General features: G+C 40.6%; 2 protein-coding genes and 1 pseudogene across 2 annotated transcripts in view; 2 read left to right on the plus strand and 1 right to left on the minus strand.

Annotated features, from left to right (window-relative positions):
• The window catches only part of LOC129721072 (sodium-dependent transporter bedraggled), a 276,779-nt gene extending 257,387 nt beyond the window's left edge, over nucleotides 1-19,392 (plus strand). Inside the window, exons 4-9 of the mRNA XM_055673198.1 lie at nucleotides 2,549-3,404; nucleotides 15,699-16,876; nucleotides 16,994-17,497; nucleotides 17,560-17,843; nucleotides 17,902-18,161; nucleotides 18,225-19,392. Coding sequence (XP_055529173.1) covers nucleotides 2,549-3,404; nucleotides 15,699-16,876; nucleotides 16,994-17,497; nucleotides 17,560-17,843; nucleotides 17,902-18,161; nucleotides 18,225-18,822 — 3,680 coding nt within the window. The 3' untranslated portion in view covers nucleotides 18,823-19,392. The remainder of the gene's footprint in view (nucleotides 1-2,548; nucleotides 3,405-15,698; nucleotides 16,877-16,993; nucleotides 17,498-17,559; nucleotides 17,844-17,901; nucleotides 18,162-18,224) is intronic.
• On the minus strand, nucleotides 7-19,348 carry LOC129721078 (probable cytochrome P450 9f2). Its single transcript, XM_055673209.1, has 4 exons — nucleotides 19,312-19,348; nucleotides 1,601-1,961; nucleotides 302-1,536; nucleotides 7-241 (listed from the first exon to the last, which is right to left on the minus strand). The coding sequence occupies exons 2-4, from the start codon at nucleotides 1,813-1,815 to the stop codon at nucleotides 69-71; spliced, it is 1,623 nt and encodes a 540-aa protein (XP_055529184.1). The 5' UTR covers nucleotides 1,816-1,961; nucleotides 19,312-19,348; the 3' UTR covers nucleotides 7-68.
• Nucleotides 19,393-20,112: 720 nt separating the features above from the next.
• On the plus strand, nucleotides 20,113-23,813 carry LOC129722288 (probable cytochrome P450 9f2; annotated as a pseudogene).
• The last annotated feature ends 251 nt before the right edge of the window (nucleotides 23,814-24,064 follow it).

Consider the following 24,064-nt stretch of genomic DNA (forward strand, 5'->3'; position numbering starts at 1 on the left):
TCCAGATATGATATGGAAATTTGTATATTTATTTCTATATAGATATTACATTAGTAGTGTAACACAGTTCAACTGGAAGCTCTCGGTCTGAATTCCACCCAAATTCCTTTTTCCGGCTTCAATCGAGTGGGTGATTTTTCGAATTTAAGTGGAATTTGAGTCTTCTCGTGCACTTCGAAACTAAAATTCAGCAGTAAGTAGTAAACGATTGCCTTCATTTCCATCAGAGCGAATCGAGAACCTGTGGAATAAAATAGCTTTTTGAAATTTTCGTTCGCTAATTTATTCTGCGGATACTTACCAATGCAGTTTCTTGGCCCGATACCGAAGGGCAAGTATGTGTTCATATTAATCTTACTTCGGTTTTCTTCGCTGAACCGTTCCGGGTCGAACTTTTCCGGCTCCGGGTAATACTGTGGATCACGGTGAAGTCCGATGGCGCTCACAAATACACTTTTTCCCTTCTCGATCGTAAATCGACAACCGTGACCATCGTCGTAAAGGTAATCCTTTACACATTTTCGTTCGACTAGCGTCGCGATTGGCCACAGCCGAAGTGTTTCGGAAATCACCATATCCAGGTACTTCATACCTTGTATCACTTCGTAGGTCAATGGCTTCCCGGCAAGGTCCGCTTCAGTTCGAACTATTTCCTCGTATAACTTGGCCTGTACATCAGGGTTCCTCGTTATCTCGTATGCCACCAGCGAGAGAGTCATCGAAACCGTCTCAAATCCAGCGAAGAAAAATATAAACGCTTGCGCTATCAATTCGTTATCGGTCCAAACACGATTGTGGTTTCTTTTGCCCACCTGGGACTCTTCGACGGTGGCAAACCCTTCTCCGGTCGTTTCCTTCGGCTCGTCCGTCTGATGCTTCAAGCTTCCTCTCTTGGCCTGCATCAACAGTTCAATCATATCCGGCCGGAAAATGTTTTTTTCCTCTCGTACTTTCATGGTTTCCATTACAGTTCCTCGGAAAAACTTGTCATGTTCCGCACTGATGAAGTCGATGTTTAATTTGAACATCAATTTTGGGAACAAGGTGTAACCCAACATTTTAAGGGCTTGTAGTACGCCGGTTGGATTGCTCACTGTTTTTCCCAGTGTGTAGAAAACGTTATTCTGCTCCCTGAAGGAGTTCACTTGGATTCCAAAGGCCGTGGTGGCTATTACATCGTTTGCGAAACGCGAAAACACCTCCTTCATCTCCAGCACCGGTGGTCCCTGCTGTGAACTCTGCTCCCGGTAATACTGCACCATACTTTGTCCACATTCGGTCACCAGGGTAAACATCTGCCTCATTTTGCTTCCGGTGAAGGCTGGACTAAGCGTGGCACGCATATCGCGCCATTTGTTACCACGCAGCGCTACCAGCGTGTTCGCGATCAACATGTGCGGATTGTCCAGTTCCTCGTCGTTCGACATAGAGGTGTGATCAACGAAGTGGTCAAAATCCTTAACGGTAATTTTTTTCACCATGTCCGGATCGCGCACCATGTAGAACGGATCCGTCATGCTGAAGAAGCCGAAAACTCTGTTTGGTCAAAAAAAAATACTTTAGACCCAATGAATCATCATCTTCACAACAGCTTACTCACTTCGCATCAGGAAAACTGCGGTACAGCGTCGTAAAATGTTCAAAAAAGTCTCTCTTCTTGAAAAGCAACGGTCCGGTATTGCCAATGCCGAAAACGGGCTTCAAGAAGGGAATCGGCTTATCGGCAAAATAGTAATAGTTTCTGGTAACATAGCGATAGATCAGTACGGCCAGTGTAAGGCACACTGCCACCGTAAGCAAGCTAACTTCCAGCATTGATGTGGATGGATGTAAAATTTCACTAGAAACGCACACTCTTTCCGTTCAGCTCTGAAACATCACCACAACTGAGCGGTGCCGATCGACTGGTGAGATATTTTATACTGAATCTCTCCTGCCCGTGACTACACAACCACAGAGCTCTGCAAATTTTGAACAATATTGTGAAATCGTAATTGTCGATCCTTTGGTTTGTTCCCAGTTTTGCTGGTTATGATTGAGTGGAGAGACGAAAATCGGGAAGGAAGTCTTTTGAAGGAGTTTGTCATCAAACAAATAAAAGGAACAAACACACCACACTGAATTTTGGATCAGCTGATGGTTACTTAAAGTAGTAACATGCTTAATGCGACTGCGCACAAATCTATTTCATTCATTTGTTAAAAAAATTAGTTATCAGTAATGATTTTTATTGAGCCGAAACATACTGATATGTCAGTGTTTTGTTTTGAAATGACGAAACTTTTGGCAAGATAAGACCCGCTTCCCTGTTTGATCGTTTATCATGTGACAAGAGAACAAGATATCGATGGCTTAGGCTCATCAATGTATGTAACATTGATGAGTCATATGAATAATTTATCATTTGCATATCTTTAACCGTTAGTCTATCACATGTTCGGTTAATCACATGGGTCTGGTCAGACCTAATTATTTGTATACATTCATATTTTTGTACGTTACCCGTTAGCCTTCAAGTACTAATTTCTGCCTAATTGATTCATTTCAGAACCAGCCTCCACTGCTGCGTCCGATCGGAGACCAGCCTCGAGACGCACCTCCACGTGGCTGCGCAATTCTATGCGCAAAACTCGTCCCATCGCATTACCCGATCAACTAGAGCCAGTACAAGCAACAGCGGTCGACAGTTGCACCAGTATTAATTCCGTGCCCGATCGGGCCGAATCCCCGATTCCACATCCTTCACCCAAGCCACCCTCGATAAGTGGCGATCAGGCGACGCTAGAAGACTATAACGAGCTCAGCTCTATCACCACGCTTCCAGTTTCCGACTTGGAAACCAATCCAGTTGAACCGGCGATTGTTCCTGCTGCTCGAAGGAACTCATTCAGCACCCCTGTGGAATATGACTTCCATTACGATGACCAACCAAAAGCAACCACTCACGCAATCGATCGGACCACCGAAGAACTTGTTCCCTATCTAGCAACGGCAACGCTATGTGAACGGGCGCCACCGCTAGAGGTGATTCTACACAGTCCTACCCAAACGCATCGACCCCGTCAAACGGGACGCCGCTCGGAGGAACGTCCCCGAGTTGTGTCCATCACTGCCGAACGGGATGCCGTAACGAATCAGCTAATCATCCGGACCAACAGTGTTCCGGCAACGAATTCACCACATCATCATCGCCAGGCGTCATCACGCCACGTGGAGACATCCCACAGTCCACCGCAGATCGGCAGTCTGCATCATCAGCATCGTCATTCGCATCAGCATCACCAACGGTACCGGGAAATGGGTTCGGAAACAAGCTCGATCGGTTCGTCCCGGAATCCCAGTCCAGTGTCACTACTCTCGACAACCACGTTCAGCTCGACTGCGTCCGGTGCCGAACCGGAAAGGTGAGTTTGCATTTTGATCAATTACATCCCATCAAATACTTCTATCTATCTAATGGCAACAGTCTATTTATTAATAGAATTAGTTATAAATAAATTGAAAACCAATTTTCATTCCTGGATCAAAACAGTCCGTGCAAAGATGGCTCCAAATTCTCTGAAGATTAATATGTTGTCCTACAATGTGACTTTTATCTATAAACATAATTGTTAACAAATCCGTTTAGTCTTGCTAATATTAGGGGCTCCCAAACAGAACTTTTCATATACCGACTCCAAAATTCACCCTAATTTTTATTGCGGCTATTTTTGCATATGCCTATTAAGTTCCTGAGCGGATAACAAGTACTTCCGAGGTCAGTTCCGAAAAGGTCGAGTTCGAAATTTTCAGAATTAACGTTGTAAACTTTGGATTAGTAATTTAAAAGCGATATCGACAAAACTTCAATTCAATAATTGTGAAACTAATAAATAGGTAAAAACAGAACGAAAGAAATAAAAATAATAAGAAATTTGAAAAGTAACTTAACTTTGAAATTTTTGTGGATTACACTGGTTGACAAAGGCGAAAAAAAGCTGCCATAAAGCTCGAAGTAGCTGTCCCAGAAAGATTATAGCTTTTTAGGCATTCCTGTGCAATTTGATGCCTCTAGCCGGTATAAAAAGGCGTCAGCTTACGTGAGAGTGTCGCATAGTAAGTACCCGCCTGGTTCGTCGCTGCGAAGTGATGTTTACAAGAAAACTTATTAAAGTCTTTTAAAGAATGTTGGTGTCTTTTAAAGAATTATGGTGCTCTAAATTCACAGGAATGGCTTACGCCTATTATCGTGCATTTTTTTCTAGTTCGAGCTTTTGGCCACACCTGTGTTGACCAGTATTATTTTGGTTGACACGTTTCAGAATAACATTTTTTTTTCATTTTCTAAATTTATTCTACCTAAATTCGCTGATTCATAGCGAACCAGGTATCTACAATTTTGCTATCGATGTACAAATCGCTGTTTTTTATTATTGAGTCAGTAAAAAAGTCACATTAGAAAACCTCTAATAAACAACTACAAATCATCAAGACATGGAGCGTTCCGGAGCTTTGAAAAAACTCGTGTACGCAGGATTGGAGGTGAACCCGCGACAAAGTGATTATTCTGCACGACAATGCTTGACCACATATAACGTCGCACAGTGCGAATGTATGGCATAACATGGGACAAAAACCAAAACTGCACTATTTTGTCGGTTGAACAAATTTATGTAATAAGAAGAGTTGTTCATTATCTTCAGAGCTACTAATAGCAAAAAGGTCTTATAATATTCACTGCATCTCAGAGTGTCACGCTTACTTCCTAATCCTATACCCGAAACCATATACACTAAAGTCGCTTTTTACGCGGGGGATACGTGCCGCGTAAAAAAAACCGCGTTAATTCCGGAATCCGCGTAAATTCCGGAGTCCGCGTAAAAAAACTGTCGGTAATTTTGCATTCCGAGTGAAGGGAAACCGAAATCCGGGCAAAAAAAAATAACGCGTAAATTGCGGAATCCGCGTAAATTCCGGAATCCGCGTAAAAAAACCGCGTAAAAAGCGACCACGGTGCTCCCACAGACCGTTATTATAAAATAAAATGCACCAAAGAATCTGAGTACACCATTCGATTCGTTATGACGTCCAGAATCTCGTCCAGAAAATTTCAAAATCATCGTACGGTACATTTTTGAGTAATGCCCTTTTGAAGGTCGTAAAGTACAAAAAAGTGATATAAAAACGACGAAGTACTTATTATAAAGCACGTGTTCAACCAGCATTTCATGAAATAACTTCCAAAATAGTATTTACACATTCAAAGGGTTATATTTCAAGACATTAACAATTGGTAAAAAGATTTATATGAAAATCCCACAGTGCACAGTGGTCTAAACTCGAAAAATCTAGATGATCACGATTTTCGAGTTTAGACTGTTTGACTGTAGAAAATTGCTTTTATGTACTCAATGTCTTCAGCAAAATTGTTTCATAGAACAAGGTCTTACTTTTGACGTTTTTAGTTTTTCGATCAATCCACCTAACAGTTAGATAAAAAAAATAATTTTTCTAATTTTCAGTATACCAGATAGCTTCCTTCAGCAAAGTTGTGGAAAATTTTGAAAGATAAACAATTGCTGAATACTGCGATGTCCTATCTGTACATTGGATACTGCGAAATAGAGTTTTTTGTAGAACACTTCTCTTTAAAATCAGTTTTTTGTCTATAACTTTTTCTATTATTGTCAAAACAATAAATTTTATAAAATTTTGAGAGAATCTTAATTGAATGAATGAAATTTTAGAAAATTTTGCATTGTTTTGACCATTACAGACAAAATTATAGACAAAAAACTAATTTTGAGGAGAGGTGTTCCACAAAAAACTCTATTTTGTCGCGTCCAACGTACAGATAGGACATCGCAGTATTCAGCACATGTTTTTCTTTTGAAATTTTCCACAACTTTGCTGAAGGAAGCTATCTGGTATATTGAAAATTAGAAAAATTAATTTTTCACAGTCAAATCTAGATGATCACGAATTTTCGAGTTTAGACCACTGTGCACTGTGGGATTTTCAAATAAATCTTTTCACCAATTACCAATTGTCTTGAAATATAACCCTTGGAATGTGTAGAAACTATTTTGGAAGTTATTTCATAAAATGGTGGTTGAACACGTGCTTTTTGATAAGTTCTTCGTCGTTTTTATATCACTTTTTTGTACTTTACGACCTTCAAAAGGGCATTACTCAAAAATGTACCGTACGATGGTTTTGAAATTTTCACCAGAGATTCTGGACGTCGTAACGAATCGAATGGTGTACTCAGATTCTTTGGTGCATTTTATTTTATAATAACGGTCTGTGGGAGCACCGTGCGACCTTAGTGTATTTTATTTCATTTTTGTCAAAAGTGGCCAAAGTTATGAAAACTAAAGTTTGTATATTTTTCACATTTTTATATTAGGTCGGGGAAAAAGAAATGTCGTATTTTGTCAATAGATGGCAACACTTAAACATATCTTGTGTTATACCTATCGATGAGAGACGACAATCTGTGCTACAAGTGACGTTTTGACAGTGTTGTGATCGTACGTTTCAGTCGCAAATTATAGCGCCAAAGATGGAGTCCACCGAGCAAGAAATTCGTCATGTTTTACGTATTTACTACCTGAAAGGTAAAAATTCAACGAAGGCGGCAAAAAAAATTGGTGAAGTTTATGGGCCCGATACTGTAACGATTCGCACAGCACAGCGTTGGTTTGATCGATTTCGTTCTGGTGTAGTGGCTATCGAAGACTGGTACTGGTAGGCCAATCGTCATAGAAACCAATAAAATCGTGGAAATCATCCAAATAGACTGGCATGTGAGCATTCGCTCGATTGGCCAGGAACTGGATATAGACCATAAAACTGTTTGGAATCATTTGCAGAAGATTGGATTCCTAAAAAAGCTGGATGTTTGGGTGCCACACGAGTTGACGCAAAAAACCTCTTAGACCGAATCAACGCCTGCGATGCACTGCTGAAACGGAACGAACTCGACCCATCTTAGAAGCGGATGGTGACTGGTGATAAAAAATGGATCACGTACGACAACCTCAAGCGAAAAAAATCGTAGTCAAAGTGCGGTGAGCCGGCCCAAACCATCGCCAAGCCCGGATTGACGGCTAGGAAGGTTTTGCTGTGTGTTTGGTGGGATTGGAAGGGAATCATCCACTATGAGCTGCTCAACTATGGCCAGACCCTTAATTCGGTTCTCGATTGTGAGCAGCTCGACCGTTTGAAGCAGGTGATTGACCCTTAAGCGGCCAGAATTGGTCAATAGGAATGGTGTTGTTTTCCACCAGGACAACGCTCGGCCTCACACATCTTAAATGACCCGTCAGAAGCTACGGGAGCTCGGATGGGATGTCCTATCGCTCCCACCGTATAGTCCGGACCTGGCACCGAGGATTACCATCTCTTCCGGTCCATGCAAACGCTCTTGGTGATACTTAGTTGGCCTCACAAGGGGCTTGCGAAAACTGGCTGTCTGAGTTTTCTGCAAATAAGGAGGGAGGGGGAGGGGGGGTTATAAAAGGGGGAATAATGAAGTTGCCTTCTAAATGGCAACAAGTTTGCGAACAAAATGGCGCATATTTGACTTAAATCGGATAATTCTAAGTATGTTAAATAAAGCGGCAAATTGCGATCAGAAATACGACATTTCTTTTTGCCCAACCCAATATAATGGCAAACTATAAATTCGATTGAATGAATATTATCTTCGCCGGTCGCCATTCGTGCAACGTGTCCAGCCCACGGTAGCCTACTGTGTTTTATCTGCTTGATGATCAGCGTTGCCACTAAGTTTTGAATAAAATCTGGCAAAACGAAAATCAAAAGTCTGGCAAAAATCTGTCACTCATTTTTGGATAAAATTCCTGGCAGAATTGAAAGTGATGACCTTTTTTGTAGGTTGGTAAAGGCCAGGCACACGGCCCATCTCGCATTAATAACCTTTTTGCGAGACGTTCGGATGAAATCTGGCAAATATCTGGCTCATTTACAAATATCTGGCAGATTCTGAGGTTTATCTGTTTGTCTTTCGCGCAAACAGAAATCTGGCAAAATCCAGATTTATCTGGCAAAATGGCAACGCTTTTTTTTTTTTACTCTCGCCGGGTGTAGGTAGGTAAAGGCCAGGCACACGGCCCATCTCGCATTAATGACCTTTTTGCGAGACGTTCGGATGAAATCTGGCAAATATCTGGCTCATTTACAAATATCTAGCAGATTCTGAGGTTTATCTGTTTGTCTGGCGCGCAAACAGAAATCTGGCAAAATCCAGATTTCTGCCACAATGGCAACGCTGTTGATGATATCCACATGTTGGTATGCTCAGTACACCTCGTGGTTCATGTGCCTGCGTCACACTGCATTCTCCAGTTTTCCGCCGAGTATTGAACGCAGGATCCCACGCTCGAAGACTATAAGTTCTCGCCGGTAGGCCTCCTTCATCGACCAACACTCATAGCCATAGAGTACCACCGGGAGAATCAGCGTCATGAAGAACGCAAATTTCATGCGGATATGTATGCTGCGGGATCTCCACTGGCTACGTTGACCGTAAATAGGCGCGAGGCATAATGGATGTGAGGCATAATGGATACCAGGCATACTGCCACAAGGCATAACGGACGTGAGGCCGAATGGACGCGAGGCCGAATGGAGGCAAGGCGGAATGAACGCGAACCCGAATACGATGTTGCACGATCGCATGGGATTCAATTATCGTGACTATGTGTCCCGGATTTGCAACATCCATATCAGAATGTCCATTTAAAAATATTCATCAGAATGTCTATCGAAAAATATGTTGCACGTTTGATGATTGACAAAAAGCGTCATCCAATCAATTTTATATTAAACTCAGATATGTTTTACTCTACGTATGTAGTTCAAGTTTGACTACATTCTTAAAGAGTTTAGGTTGGGCATAGTATAATTTTTTCAAATCATGCGGCGAAGACGCATAATCGAGGGCAAGGAAAGTAGGCGGCACTAAACCGCCGTGGTTTCCGCAGTCCGAGCCGGCCGCCGACCCGCCGTCGGAAGCGGCGCACAGTGGGACCAAACTGAAAAAAAAAGGAAAAAAGTCTTTTTCGACGTTTTAGCATATAGGTGTTTTCAGAGAAGTTTTCTAATATGCGATTTTAAATATTTTAAGATATTCCTTGAAAATGTTGTTAAGGGGGTATTCTGTCAGAATAAAAGCAACAACATCTAGTTGCAAGATATCAAATTTAGGTCTTCGGCTAAGTTGTAGAACAATAAAATTTATGATTTTTTTTCGAAGACACTAAGTGTCTATATTGTAAAACCAGTGAGCCATAGTTAAATTTATGTCAACACCCCCTTAAAATCAATTTATTAAGTTTCTTGAGTTTGAATCGCATTTAATCGAGTTGACATATTCTACAAAGTTGTTGATATAATCAAGATACACAACTTTTCTCAAGACTTCAATATCGTATATCGAATGGCTTGCTCAGAAAATTAGTTTTAAGCCTAAATTTTACTCAGTTTTCAATTATTATATCTCAATGAGTGGCACCTTGTGGCAGCCAAAATTAGCATCTTTTATTCAGTCGTTGTATACACTATAAGTGTACGAAAAATCATGGCCGGGTATGATCGGATATTATGGTTTTCCCAGCAATCTTTTCGATCATAACAATCACATTGTATACGGATTTCACACCAACTCGACCAGATGTTGGCAGCAACCTCTCAGAATTCATTGTAACTTTGTAAGTATGAAAGCCTTACTAAACAAAGCAACCTTGCAAACTTTTATTTAGACTACATTTTGAAAAGGTCTGAACATTTTATATCTTTTGTATAATAAGATATATCTTAATAATGAAGAGGAATAGAGAAAAGTTTTCGAGGGATGCCTTCTAGGAAACTGTCTAAATTTTCATTAAAAATATTGGAAAAATTGAATTTAAGATCGTACGCTAAAAGAAGTTGATCTTAAAAATTGTATTGTTATTGATTTGAGAAGAAAAAGGCCATTTTAGATTTCTCAACACATTGTTTTTGTATAGACATTTTAAAATAGGCACTTTTAAGAAAAAAAAACTTTTTCTAACAATTGTTTTCGTGTCTCTGGAATGTTTTCAACATGTAACAGTGTTGGATATAATTTTTTTTGTAGAAACACTTAGAAGTGCCCATTTTAAAACATTCAGAAGATTATTAATAGTTAAATTTTCGATATGAAAATTAAAGTTCAAAGAAATCTGAGCTGATCGTTTTCTTTTTTAATATATTTTTTTTGTTTTTTATTCAGAACCAATTTTTTCAATGTGGTAATTTTTGAATTTGATTTCAAAATTCAGGCAATTCCCTATAAGTTATCTCTTGACAAGTTTTTTCTATATCTTGCAATTATTTAGATATATCCATTCATACCTTTGCATATATTAGTGTAGAGTTATTTACAAATTAGATAAGTTTGGAAAAGCTTACACATCCACAAAGTTTCACGAAATTCTCAGAGATTTCTGCCAACATCTGGTCGAGTTACTGTGAAATCCGTATACAAGGTCATCAGAAATGTAATTAATATGATCGAAAAGATTGCTGGGAAACCATAATATCCGATCATACCCGGCCATGATTTTTCGTACACTTATAGTGTATACAACGACTGAATAAAAGATGCTAATTTTGGCTGCCACAAGGTGCCACTCATTGAGATATATTAATTGAAAAATGAGTATAATTTAGGCTCAAAACTAATTTTCTGAGCAAACCATTCGATATACGATATTGAAGTCTTGAGAAAAGTTGTGTATTTTGAAGATATCAACAAATTTGTAGAATATGTCAACTCGATTAAATGCGATTCAAACTCAAGAAACTCAATAAATTGATTTTAAGGGGGTGTTGACATAAATTTAACTGTAGCTCAATGGTTTTACAATATTGACACTTAGTGTCTTCGAGAAAAATTCATAAAATTTATAGTTCTACAACTTTTCCGAAGACCTAAATTTGATATCTTGCAACTAGATGTTGTTGCTTTTATTTTGACAGAATACCCCCTTAAAAACGTTTTCAACGAATATCTCAAATTATTTAAAATCGCATATTAGAAAACTTCTCTGAAGACACCTATATGCTGAAACGTCGAAAAAGACTTTTGTCCGTTTTTTTTCAGTTTGGTCCCACTGTGCGGCGGCCTGTCGCACACAAACGACTGATCTACTGGTTTGCTAGGTCAACTCAAACAGAGTTTCTTTCCCTTAGTTAAGTCCGAACGAGTGGTAGCGAGTAAGGACAGCATTCGCTCGAACAGCGAGTCGGCCGAACTGCCCATAATTAAAAAATTGGCTAATATGCCATCAATTGGCATCAATTCGAGGAAAACGCATTTTAAAGTTCTTTGTCGGTGCAACACGTTTTGACTGTCCATGTCAACATTTTTATTGAGTATATCACCCTTCGTATATGCTGGAACCTTGCCGTTGAGTTGAAACAGGGAAATCTGCAGGAAAATTCCACCCGCCAAGTATTTTTCACGCAGTAGCCGTTTTTTCAATTATTAACGAAAAGTCCGTTGACAAACCGGCGTGCAATTTGGCTAATATCCATACGATGTGAATAATATCGTGCTCGTTGGTAATAAAAATGGCTTTAAATTCCCTAAAGCAATACGGAAGCACAAGTGAGGACGAGAAGCACGACGAGACAATTGTTTCGTGCAACAATATAACAATATAACAAAAATATTATTAATTCATGATAATCACACAACCCACTTTTCTATTTTTCTCATCAAATTCGAAAAGAAATCTGAATCTTCTCTTTGTTATAACCTCTAATCAAAGAGCAAAATAGCATTTCTAAGAATATAAATATTTATGACAGAAGGAAACAGTCACGCTTCCAACGGTCAAGGGTTTTGCGGCAAAACGAATAAATTCTTGTTGCATCAAATATTCTTCGTAAAAAAAATAAAACTTGATGCAAGGGCCTTAGGATCTTTTACCTGAGGCCAGTGACCACCAGGCTACAACACACTTTCGAAAGTGAGACGAAACAAAGTACATTAATAACGCACTGGTTTGTGTACAAGCCACAGGTTGAAACATATTGGATATTAGCCAACTTCTCAATTATTTTGGATATTAGCCAAAATTGTTTCACATTTGCTGCCTTCCCAAATGCATTTTTCGACAATCGGTTTTCATAGGGACCTTGTTTAGGGAGTGTACCATTCCGAGAAACTGTTTTCTCGATTTTGGTAAAAATGGCATATTAGCCAATTTTTGAATTATGGGCAGCGAAGGCCGCAAGTGTATTGCTTTCCAAATGTCACTCTGAAGCGAAATACATGTTATTAAAAGAGGGCTGTGATGATGATGACGATAATACCGTATTCCGGCTCACTTTCCCTCGGCCTTGTGTCCATTCGGCCTCGCGTCCATTATGCCTAGCGTACTATGTCTCGCGTCTGTATGCTTAACGGGGTGTCATCGAACAGATGATGAGTCTGCAAGTTTTTCGTCTCTGAACATGTCATGGATTTCCGGACCTTGCGCCAACGTGAACATTTGGTCTGGGGTAGATCGTACGAAGCCTGTCGTCATGTCGTCGTAGGTTTAAGTCTCAGCTCGGGAGAGGCTGTGAGTATCAATAGGATCGTAGCGCTAGCCCCGCAATCTACCTGTACATCAAAACGTACATGGAATCGCTGAAATGGGACGTCCTACTTCCTCCGCTGTATTCTTCTGACACCGAATACCTTTACTGATTACACTTGTCTATAAAAGTGAAAAAAATGTCCAAGAGCTCAAACTGGAAAAATATGAAAGACGAGCTGACCCGGCAAACTTCGTGCCGCCCATTTTGTTCTTTATTTTGATAATTCTAGATAAACATTTCAAAAGGTCCTATCTGGTTTCATCGTTTTTCCGGAGCGTATTTTTTATTTTGGTAATGGTTCAGCTTTAGTAACTTTCCCAAGCGTGGTTTTCGCTCAGAAGGCTAGAGTGATTCCTCGACTATCAACTCGTGCAAATAATGTGGCATAAAAGGTGTTTAATAAGTTGTGTCGATTGAATTAAAGTGATCGATCAAAAAATCGATCAAAGCAGATAGGACCTTTTGAAATGTTCCTCTAGAATTTCAAGCATTTTTAATTGATCCTACATACATCCAAAGATTGACCGTGCGATTTGTTTATAGTCTGCAAACGCACGACTTATTAGTTATTGAATACCTTCAAACTTAAAAGACAAATTCAAAACGTTGTTCAGAATCGATTCTTGGCTTCTATGCATCATCCCGATTACGAAAATATCCATGTTGAGTGGTATTCGATAATTTTCGGCTGTTTTTCTAGAATCATCATTTAAGATTTCGAAATGGTATGTGGAGTCTACTTCTGGTCTCTGTGCATCATCCTTATTCTGAAAAAAAAAACATATAGGGAAGTCGCCATTTTAGAATTTAAAACGGTGTCTGAGGTCAATTGTTGGTTTTGTACATTATCACGATTCCTGAAATACCCATATTGGGTTGTATTATGTCACTTTCGGCTGTTTGCAGAAATCGGAAGTAGTTATATTGGATTTCTATGGAAACTATTGGAAACTATGGAAGAGTGTCAAACCATCATAAAAACATTTTTTGCCCTCAAAAACTTCCATGTGCCAAATTTGGTTCCATTTGCTTCATTAGTTCCCGAGTTATGCAGAAGTTAGTGTTTGATTTGTATAGGAGCCCTCCCTTCCAGAGTAGGGAAGGATGTCGAACTACCATAACAATATTTTTTGCTCCCAATACCTTTACATGCCAAATTTGTTCATATAACCTTGATTAGTTCATGAGTTGCGCAATTTTTTTTTGTTTTATTTGTATGGAACTCCTCTCTTTAAGAGGAACCACCATTTTAAAATGTATTACCCTTAGAACATCCGCATGCCAAATTTGGTTTTATTGACTTGATAAATTCTTGAATTATGCAGGAATTTGTGTTTCATTTATATAGGCCCCTCCCTTCCTAAAAAGGAGGAGTATCGAGTCTTCATTCAAAAGTTTTTTGCCTCTAAAAACATCCTCATGCGAAATTTGTTTTTTTTTTCACTTAGTTCTGGGATATTTCAGGATTGTGTTTCATTTGTATGAGAGTCTTCCCTTTCAGAAGAGCGAGGGGTGTCGACCTACCATAGAAATATTTCTTGCTCCCAAAAACCTCCACTCGCCAAATTTGGTTGCATTTGTTTGATAGCTTCTTGAGTCCTCCCTTTCAGAATAAGGAGGGGTGCCAATGTATTACATAAATATGTCTTGCCCCCAAAAACCACCACATGCCAAAATTGGTTTCATTTGCACGATAAATTCTCGAGTTGTGCAGAAATTTGTGTTTCACTTGTATGGGATCCCTCCCTTCCAGGAATCGGAGGGGTCTCAAACCATCATAGGAACCTTTCCTGGCCCCAAAAACCCCTACATACAAATTTTGTTTTATTTGCTTGATTAGTTTTTGAGTTATGGAGAAATTTGTGTTTCATTTGTATGGGAGCACCAAAATTTCACAGGAACGGTTAAAACGCTATAATCTGTCATTTTTCCAGTTTGAGCACTTTCAGGCTCGCTGAAGGTACCAAAAAATCCCAATAAAGGTTAAAAAGCTATTATCTTTCATATTTTTTCAGTTTGAACTCCAGGGCAAAACCTATGTTGACGCATGACCTAGGGTTTCATGACCTAAGTGACATTGAGAAACTCTCTTTGTTTACATTATTTTTTATTAAAACTAAATTATTTTAACCTTTTTCAGGATACACTTTGCATTGCAAGCTAGTCAATGTTATAATCTTTCGGATTGTGTAATGAAATCGTTGAAAACTTTGATAATGATGCTGCAACTAACGAAACAGAGTGAGAGAGGAGAGAATCGCTCATTTTTACTTAGGTCTTTTTGAAAAGTTACGCGAGGTTTATTCTTCACTCAAAAAATTAAGATAATTTGTTCTTCGTCGGTATTTTCATAGAGACATAAGGACAACATAATTTTTTTGTGAAAAAAGATTGTAAAGTTCAAGAAACTTATCTTGTGTATTGCCTTTTTAAATTTAGATTTTTTCGATTCATAAAATTTTTTGTTCAGCAATTATCTATTTGGGCTGGTCACAGCTGGCCAGATCGGAACGGATCGATAAATCGTTTCATTTCCCGACTGAAAAACTGTGGACAAAAAGCCGTTAAGAACGGGATTTCAAAAGATTCAATTACTGTGATGGGTGGCCAATACTAAACCAGTGGCTATTCATTGCATCTAATGTTAAAATAATCTTTATTGAGAAAAACACAATTCAACAACTGAATACTAATAGGGTCGAAACTGGTGCTATTACTCAAACCTTACACTAAATCAATGCATCTTCCTGGGGGAAGCCTCGCACGGTTAAACGTTGCATTTTTCGTTTACCGCGTTTGACGCAATTGCGCTACCAAGCAACCGCGCTATTTATTATTATTTGCTTTTTTTCCTTTTACCATCTGTTTTTCTTCAATAGTGAATAGTGTTATCTTTCGCAACAAAATTTTCATTCTGAAAATTTTCCACTGGTACACAAAAAAGCATGGCTCTGTTCAGTTACAACATGTTCGTACTCACGGCCAAGGACTATCCGGCTTTGATACAGTAACTGTTACATTCCGATCAGGTTTGCAACACACTAACCAGTTCTCGTGTCTTTTTTTTCTATCTGCAGGTCACGTTCAAGGCCTGACGAGGAAGGACGTGACGTAACCAGTTTGGCAGCGGGTGTTGAATCGACCACGGCTGCCAGCAGTAATGCTACCACCACACGGACTGGTTCCCTTCACTCGACGCCTGGTGTCGGTAGTCAAGAGGATGACGAGATCTCCGATTCATCGGATGAGGAATCTGAACCGGAGATGGATCGCAATGGACGACCGAAGCCGAGATGGCCCCATTTGATGTCTCGCTCGATGGCTGTTAGCTTTTGCACGCTCGGACTGTTCAACATATCTCGCTTCGCCGTTTTTAGTATCCATTTCGGGGCGAATTTTATTGTGCAGTTTTTGATTTTTACGTTCCTATTCGGGATTCCGATGCTGTGGCTACAGATGGTGTTGGGAGCTCGCATTAGAGGAGGACCCGTCACTATGTGGCGCATCAGTCCCATATGTAAAGGCATCGGAATCGCTCTCATTCTAGCACAAGGACTAGTCTCACTTTATTCGGCAATTTCTCTCAGCTGGGTTTTAGTTTACTTCCGAGACTCATTTGTGTCGCGCAGCGAAAAGTACCGTTGGCAGGAAATTTTCGAACTGTACCGAGGCCCCGGTAATCAATCGTTCCGGCTGTCGGATACAGTAGCTGATTACTTCAACGGAGTAGTTCTTCAGCGCTACCAGCTTGGACCGGGCGTTCGAGGAGTCAGCGGAATAGGAGCCGTACGTTTTCAGCTTGCTTTCAACCTAGCCATCATCTGGACGCTTGTGTTTGTTGTACTCTGCAAAGGAATCCGATCGTTTGGAAAGATTGTTCTCGGATTATTTAGCGCGGCGATGATTGGCCTTATCGCCATCTGCTCTAAGTTTCTGACAATGGTCAACTACGACAGCGTGCAAAGCATTTTTCCGGCCACCGAGTGGCAAGACTTTTTTCTCAACTCTCGCAGCTGGATGAGCGCAGCCCAGGAGACGTTCCTTACGTGGGGACTTCTCGGGGTGTCGATTTATTCCATCAGTTGCCGAACGAACAAAGGCGGTGGACCCCGCAAGACCAGACGTGAATTGCGCAGAGATGCACTGCTAGTGGTGCTGTTCACCCTCACCGGACTGATGCTGGCTGCTGTCTTTGGTAGTGCTTGTGTGCAAATTCTGAACAGCAGAGGTTATTACTACTTTCCTGGATCGTACGGTAAGTTAAATCACATTGAAAGTGGGTGCGTCCACTTTAGAAGAAATTTCGATGGAGACGCTTGGTTTAACACAACTTCTTACAAGCACTAAAATTAACGTTCAATCTATTACACAGAAAACATCGGTACGGACATTTTCCTGCTGCCAGCGGATCAACCTCTTCCCCCTCAGCATGCCACAATGCCCACGAAATGGCTCATCCGATACTCGATGGTACTGGGTGAAAGTTTCAAGCGACCGTACGCTAATCCGCATCAGGAAAGTGGCTTCCAGGTACTTCGACTGATAACGGAGCTGTTTCCATCGACGCTGGCAGCCGCCACCCAAGACCGTATCGCTCCCATCTGGAGTTTAATAGGATTTCTCACGCTGTTGCTCTTTGGGCTGGGTCAGTTGTGTGCCATGTGGAAACCAATTGCCGGAGCAATCGGTGATTCGCCGTCATCGATTGTACTCAGCTGCGTGACTGGTCTATTTATGGGCATTCCACTGGCAACCGAGAGTGGAATCACTATCATTCACTATCTGGATATGGTTCTAGGTGGAGCCTGGTGGCTACTGCTGCTTTGGGTTGGACATATCATGGCTATTTTTCTCGTTCGTGGAAGGCCTTTCACCAGTAAGTGAACTGTAACATCTTACATTAGTAGTGATATTTTATTAACAATCCCTCAATTTCAGGTGATCTATTAGTCAACGACCTTCGTCTTACCCAGTCACTGTCAGCGTTTTTGGCCTTCGCATGGAACTTTTTACTTCCAATCGGCATGATATTTCTGTGCATCCTAGAATATCGAGTTTCGAACGCGAATGCATTTTTCAATTGGAAGCACGGAGGTTACTGGCCCCTGTGGGCTCGTCAAATCGGAGGTTTCATTCAGGTTGCTTTCCTACTGATGGTACCGACTGTGACGGTTGTGCAAATCTATCGATATCTAAGCCGAGGGCCACCGGATATTCTCGAGGTTACAACAACTAGGAAATTATCTCCAATCAAATAGTTTTAACGAGTGTTATTTTTAGCGATTTGATCGTCTATTGCGACCAACGATGGGAACCTATGATTCACCAGCGCACAGCGCTCGCTTACAGTACACACGCCGCCCTGCGCCTCCATTGCCAGTGCGAACTATCAACTCCAACCAGACGGTTATTTCAATCGAATCACGGCCTCCACAAGATGATGCTCCACCAAAATACACACCGCCACCTTCGTACACGACGGCCACCGGCGCTAGGATTGCTAAGATGCTACGAAACAGCATTCGACGGAGTGTTAGAAGGTACGTCACAAATTCTGCCGATTTTCAACTAAACCCCAACCGTAAACTGTTGTCTTTTTTTAGAATAATGGGCGAACCAAGCGGCAACCGTCAACGCAGTGCTTTGCCTCAGCAACATCACATTTCGCAACAGGGCTCTGCCAATCCAGCCGGTGACGAACTGCCGCCGCCAGATTATTCCTCGATTTTAACCGAAGCCACAAACCAACTGTTTATTCCAACCGGCGGCATCGAAATGGGACCTCGGGTGCTGTACAACAGTGAAACACTAAGCGGCCGCCGACGGCATCGGTCTTTAACTACCGCTCAGCAACAACAGCAGCAGCCGCAAGCAAACCTTACTGCGACTGATGTCCTGCAAATTCTACGTCCAGCTACGATATCAGTCCCGCAAGCTGGCCAGCAAGCAAATTTGGCACCAATTAATCTGAGTCGGAATCCTTCCTTCGTTACTGCTACCGCTTCATCCGCTATCGGTTATGGTAACATGGATCTGGTGGTACGTAATAGCCTCTCCCGGCGCCATTCGATTGGCAGTTCGGTCGAGAATTTAATACTAGGCGCAGCACCTATAGGCGATTCCAGCATCATAACCCTGGCCGTCGAAGAAGATGACAACCGGTGCGAACGACGACAGAACGGTAACGATTCTGTGATATAGAAACAGCACAGGTTGGTGCGAGTGTTTACTTTCTTCTACAAATTGCACCTAGTAGCGTTTACTGCTACTAGTATCGGTAGCAGAGCACATACGCTTCTTGATTTTTCCTATTGCGTGCTCTTTCGTGCAAGTTTTGTGCACTACAACAGTGCGGTAGAATAGAACAAACGAAAGTTTTTCTTTCTTTAATTAGGTAAGAATATTTAAACAACACTATTTAGATGTTATGATATATATAGCAGATACACGAAACAAGCTTTGTATAAACGATAAGCTTAGTGCAACGTATGTTTCAGCTTTATTACGTTGAACCTATGCTGCGGAGATTGTGTAGTATAAGTTCGAGCTGAATCCGTCCGTTATTATATTAACGTAGAACAAAACAATAAAAAAATGCAGTTGCGTGCCTAAAGCTGGCAGCGGGTGTGAATTAGAAAGAATTGTCCTTTTTGAGAGCTTTTTTAGGTAACGCGTTTAATAATAAATTACAGAAAACGTTGCACCAAGAACTAGCAGAGAGATACTGAAAAATATGTACTACTACAGGCTTCGAGTTCAATACTAACTGAACACTTTGTGAGAACACAGGTTTGTAATACATGCACTGCCGGTACCCGCATAACTGTCCCATACTGATTTCGGTCACTTTTGAGTTATCATCGGGAATCGACTTAATTGTTATCATATTTTCTGGGAAAAAATTAAAATTGATACTTTTGTATGGAAAAACATGGAAAAAATACCAAGTTGTTTTTGTCCCATATTGAAAGTACCCGCATTACAGTCCCACTGCATAGTGGTATAACTGCAAGCATATAATTTTGCTCTAGATTAGTGTATATCGGATTATTTTAGGCATATAGAAGTATGACATTTAATTAACTAGACTAATGTTGTTTTTCTGTAGTACAATCTACGTTGCCAATGATACTGCCGGTTGCTGATTGAATTTATATGGGATGGGACAAAATATGCGAGTACTTTTGAAATGTACCCGCATATTTTTTCCTATTTTGTCTTCTTTTCAAGTTGTATAACGTAAAACCAATTCCATCCATGTTTATTTGTTTTAAACGATAAACTTGTGCTGCCATGAAACTGTTATGGTCATTGGTTCTGGGTGTAATTGCTGGAAATCCGAAAATTCACGGATAACATGAAATCGCAGTTTTCTCAACATGTTGTTTTTCATTATGGGACAGTTATCCGGGTGCCGGCAGTGCAGGTAGTAGACACATCTACAGTGAATATTCCAAAACCCATACATTCCTTTCCCATTCTACCAAATGCTGATAATAATGCCATCGAGATAGAGTATATGCTCCGATATTCACCCTAATACCTATATTCATGTCATCAAATAAGAACGATGAGCTGAATAAAGGTGTTGAGATGAGTATCGAAACATATACCGTCAACCAATTGAAACAACGGGGGACGGAATTTTTGGAGACGGCCAGGCAGGATATTTGACTATCTTTGACCAGCTCAATGAAGTGTCAGTAAACCAGAGCTGAGTCATCACATTAGAGTGAAATTGGAAACATTCACTGAATAGAATCATTTCATTAAGCAAATGCGAAGTTGCTGTTGGTCAAATAAAACAGCGCTAATAGTGATTTGCCGGTTAAGATACGTGTGGAAGCTATCGAATGAAATCAAATACCAGGATCGTGAGTCCTTAGACTTGATAAACAAACAGTAATCTGCAACGAAAATGGAGATGGATTTGCTGACGGTGGCCGCCATCGGTGTCATAGTTCCACTACATATCGAAAAAGTATCAATACTTTCTGTCAAAGCCGATACCCTGCGTGAAGCCAGCCTTCTTCTTTGGAAGCACAGGGCCAATGATGTTCCGCAGGTGCGATGTGTCATCTCACATTGGGATGCTGTACAGTAGAGATGGTCAGGTACGGGTATTTTTACCCGAAACCCGTACCCGACGGGTTCGGGTCGGGTTTCGGGCAACGCCAAAAAATATTCTACGGGTTCGGGTCGGGTACGGGTAATTAAAAAACCAAGGCTTCGGGTTCGGGTCGGGTACGGGTTTGAAAAATTCTCAATTGGTCAGGTACGGGTCGGCTACGGGTAATTCAATTTTCGTGCATTGTGAGAATTCTATTTTTATCATTTCAAGCCTGGGTGTTTTCTTAATGTCGATAATCGGTAAGATCGAAGAGAAAATCGCCCATCATCACTCAACGAGAGATCGCCCAATATCTATTCTGACAGTTGTCGGCAGTTTATGCACCAAGGGGATGACATCATGCTATCGCTTTCTAATGTTAGATTGAATAGTTCTTCCTGCAACGGTTTTGATTTAAATGGAGTTTTTGTCGGGCTTTTTCAATAACTGTCAGGAAAACCGCGGAGCATTGCACAGTGGGGCGACTTAATACAAATGCTTGCCAAGTAAAAAAAAGTGTCGATAAATACGACAAAAATATGGTATATACTTAATTTTGGGGTGCTGAACACGAATCTCCATTCCACTTTTTATTTGGAGACGTTCATAAACACGTGACTTAATTTTTCATGATTTTTAGCACTTCTCCCCTAACTTTTGCATTAAACAGAATTATATGATCTTCAACCACAAGCAACGCCACAGGGCGTCCTCTTTACAAAAACAGCTTACGTAGTTTTTGCACAACTCCTCAAATCAACCAAATTTCGCAAAAATTGTTTTTATAAAAATTAAAACAATATTATATATTATAATAGGTAATAAAAACTAACTACAAATCAACTTTTTCTTCGAGGCCAAAATAGTATGCCGAGTTTTGAAGGTTATAAAAAAATCAAATTTTATGATATTGCACCCATATTTTGGACTGAAGCACTTAAATATTTATTTATTTATTTATTTATTTATTTATTTATTTTATATCTGTTTTTTACTGATTTTTAGAATTTATCAATGACACCGAATCTATACTCAAAATTACAGGTTTTTGGCAAATGCAGTGAATTATAAAATTTTTCCCAAGTTATAAACTATATTAATTTTGACCTTTTAAAATTCGGTTGACCCTTTAATGTGTTTATAAAACTCGTCGTTTATTTTAAACTTTACCAGACATGCACTTTTCATAGTGGACCGATTCCCTATAGTGGACCACCCGCCTGAAACTCTGGGTTCATTATCATCCGTTCACACGCACACTCGGTTCTAGCCTGGCTCCGGCCATCATCTCGAGAAACCACATATGACAATCAGTGCATAAAATGTACGAGGTACCCAGGCATGTTGAAAAAAAAAAATAAAAAAACCAGGACGGGTCGGGTACGGGTCGGGTACCGGCAATTTCGGCGTTTTTTTCAATCGGGTACGGGTCGGGTACGGGTAGTTAGAATAGATATTTTTCGGGTTCGGGTCGGGTACGGGTTTGAAAATTTTCGATGAGTCGGGTACGGGTCGGGTACGGGTAACAAATTTCCCATACCCGACCATCTCTACTGTACAGTACATTCCCTGATTCCAAGTGAGTAGAATGAGACCTGTTACCCAAATAAACACTAAAAAAAGTACAAACTAAATATTAATTTACCCAGAGTGGTTGGATTTCATGACTTCATGAAACCGATATTCATTCTACGTGATCCGGAGGTAATCAAAAGGATTGTCGTGAAGGATTTTGACTATTTCATGGATCACACACCCACCGCGACAACCGGAAGTCAGGATGATCAGAGTCTACTCGGAAATGCACTGTTTGCGCTACGTGGTCAGAAATGGCGCGATATGAGAGCTACCCTGAGTCCGGCCTTCACCGGTAGTAAGATGAGGCACATGTTCGAGCTGGTGGCACAATGCGCCCAATCGATGAATAACTTTTTCACTGCGGAAACGAAAGCCGGCAAGAAACTGGAGTACGAAATGAAGGATACTTTTTCGCGTTTCGGTAATGATGTAATCGCTACGGTTGCATTTGGTATTCAGGTGGATTCACTAAAGAATCGGGATAATGAATTTTACTTGAAGGGTGAACAGCTGTTAGACTTTCAGTCTATTACGGTACTAGTGAAGTTTTTGCTGCTGAGGAGCATGCCACGAATCATGGAGAAACTGGGAATCGAATTTTTGGATTCGAATCTCACACAGTACTTCAAGAGTATGATCACTGATAATATGAAACAGAGAGAAGCTCATGGAATTGTGCGTAATGACATGATACAAATGTTGATGGAAGTTCGAAAAGGTGCACTGAAGCATTTGAAAGACGAACAAGATCAAAAAGACGCGGGATTTGCTACGGTTGTGGAATCCAACGTAGGAAAGCTTCACATTCCAGGTTGTGGACTGACAGTGAATTAATTGCACAGTGTTTAGCATTCTTTCTAGGCGGTTTTGAGACTGTTTATACGTGTCTGACCTTCGCAACCTACGAATTAACAATTAACCCAGAAATTCAAGCTCGCCTACACGAGGAAATAATACAAACTGAACAATCTCTCAATAACGAGCCTCTATGCTACGAGGTCTTGCAGGAGATGCCGTACATGGATATGGTTGTTTCCGAAACTCTTCGCAAGTGGCCTCCAGCCGTAGTTGCCGATCGCTTTTGCGTTAAGGATTATGTGTACGATGACGGAGCCGGAACACGATTCATGATAGAGAAAAACCAAACCATTTGGATACCGACGATTGCCATTCATGCCGATCCAAAGTATTATCCAAATCCGGACAAGTTTGATCCCGAGCGATTTAACGAGCAAAATCGGTCAAAAATCGATGGCGGAGCGTATCTTCCGTTTGGCGTTGGTCCACGCAACTGTATCGGCTCCCGTTTGGCGTTGATGGAGGTTTAATTGATCCTGTACTACCTGCTGAAAGACTTTAGCCTGGAACCGACCGAGAAGACACAAATTCCTCTGCAGATGTCTAAAAGTTTGTTTGCCCTCCAAGCGGAAAAAGGAGTGAGGCTGGAAATTAAACCGAGGAATGTGTGCAGTTGAGGAAGTTCAATATAATATATCCGTGGCAATGGAGAAATAGGTTTGAACGAAAAAAAAAAGTTTTAAACAAAAATATCTAATCAAATTGGCAGTAATCCGAATTTTCCATGATCATTAAAAGTTTTATCTTTCACTAGCTGACCCGGCAAACTTCATCCCGCCTATTTTTGTGTTTAATTTAATAATTTTCAACATTCCAAATTCATTGATTTCTTGCGATTTGTTTATATCGTTTGAAATTATTGATTTTATCGGAATGACAACATACTCGTTTTCTGCC

This window comes from Wyeomyia smithii, chromosome 2, assembly GCF_029784165.1.
Source record: "Wyeomyia smithii strain HCP4-BCI-WySm-NY-G18 chromosome 2, ASM2978416v1, whole genome shotgun sequence".
In the NCBI taxonomy this organism is placed as follows: domain Eukaryota; kingdom Metazoa; phylum Arthropoda; class Insecta; order Diptera; family Culicidae; genus Wyeomyia; species Wyeomyia smithii.

Excerpts from the sequence above, each read along its gene's own strand:
- LOC129721078 (XM_055673209.1), bottom strand. The coding sequence starts at position 1,815 with ATGCTGGAAGTTAGCTTGCTTACGGTGGCAGTGTGCCTTACACTGGCC. Across the intron at positions 1,537-1,600 it reads CGCAGTTTTCCTGATGCGAA|AGTTTTCGGCTTCTTCAGCA; the intron begins GTGAGTAAGCTG and ends TTGACCAAACAG. Across the intron at positions 242-301 it reads CGGGCCAAGAAACTGCATTG|GTTCTCGATTCGCTCTGATG; the intron begins GTAAGTATCCGC and ends TTTATTCCACAG.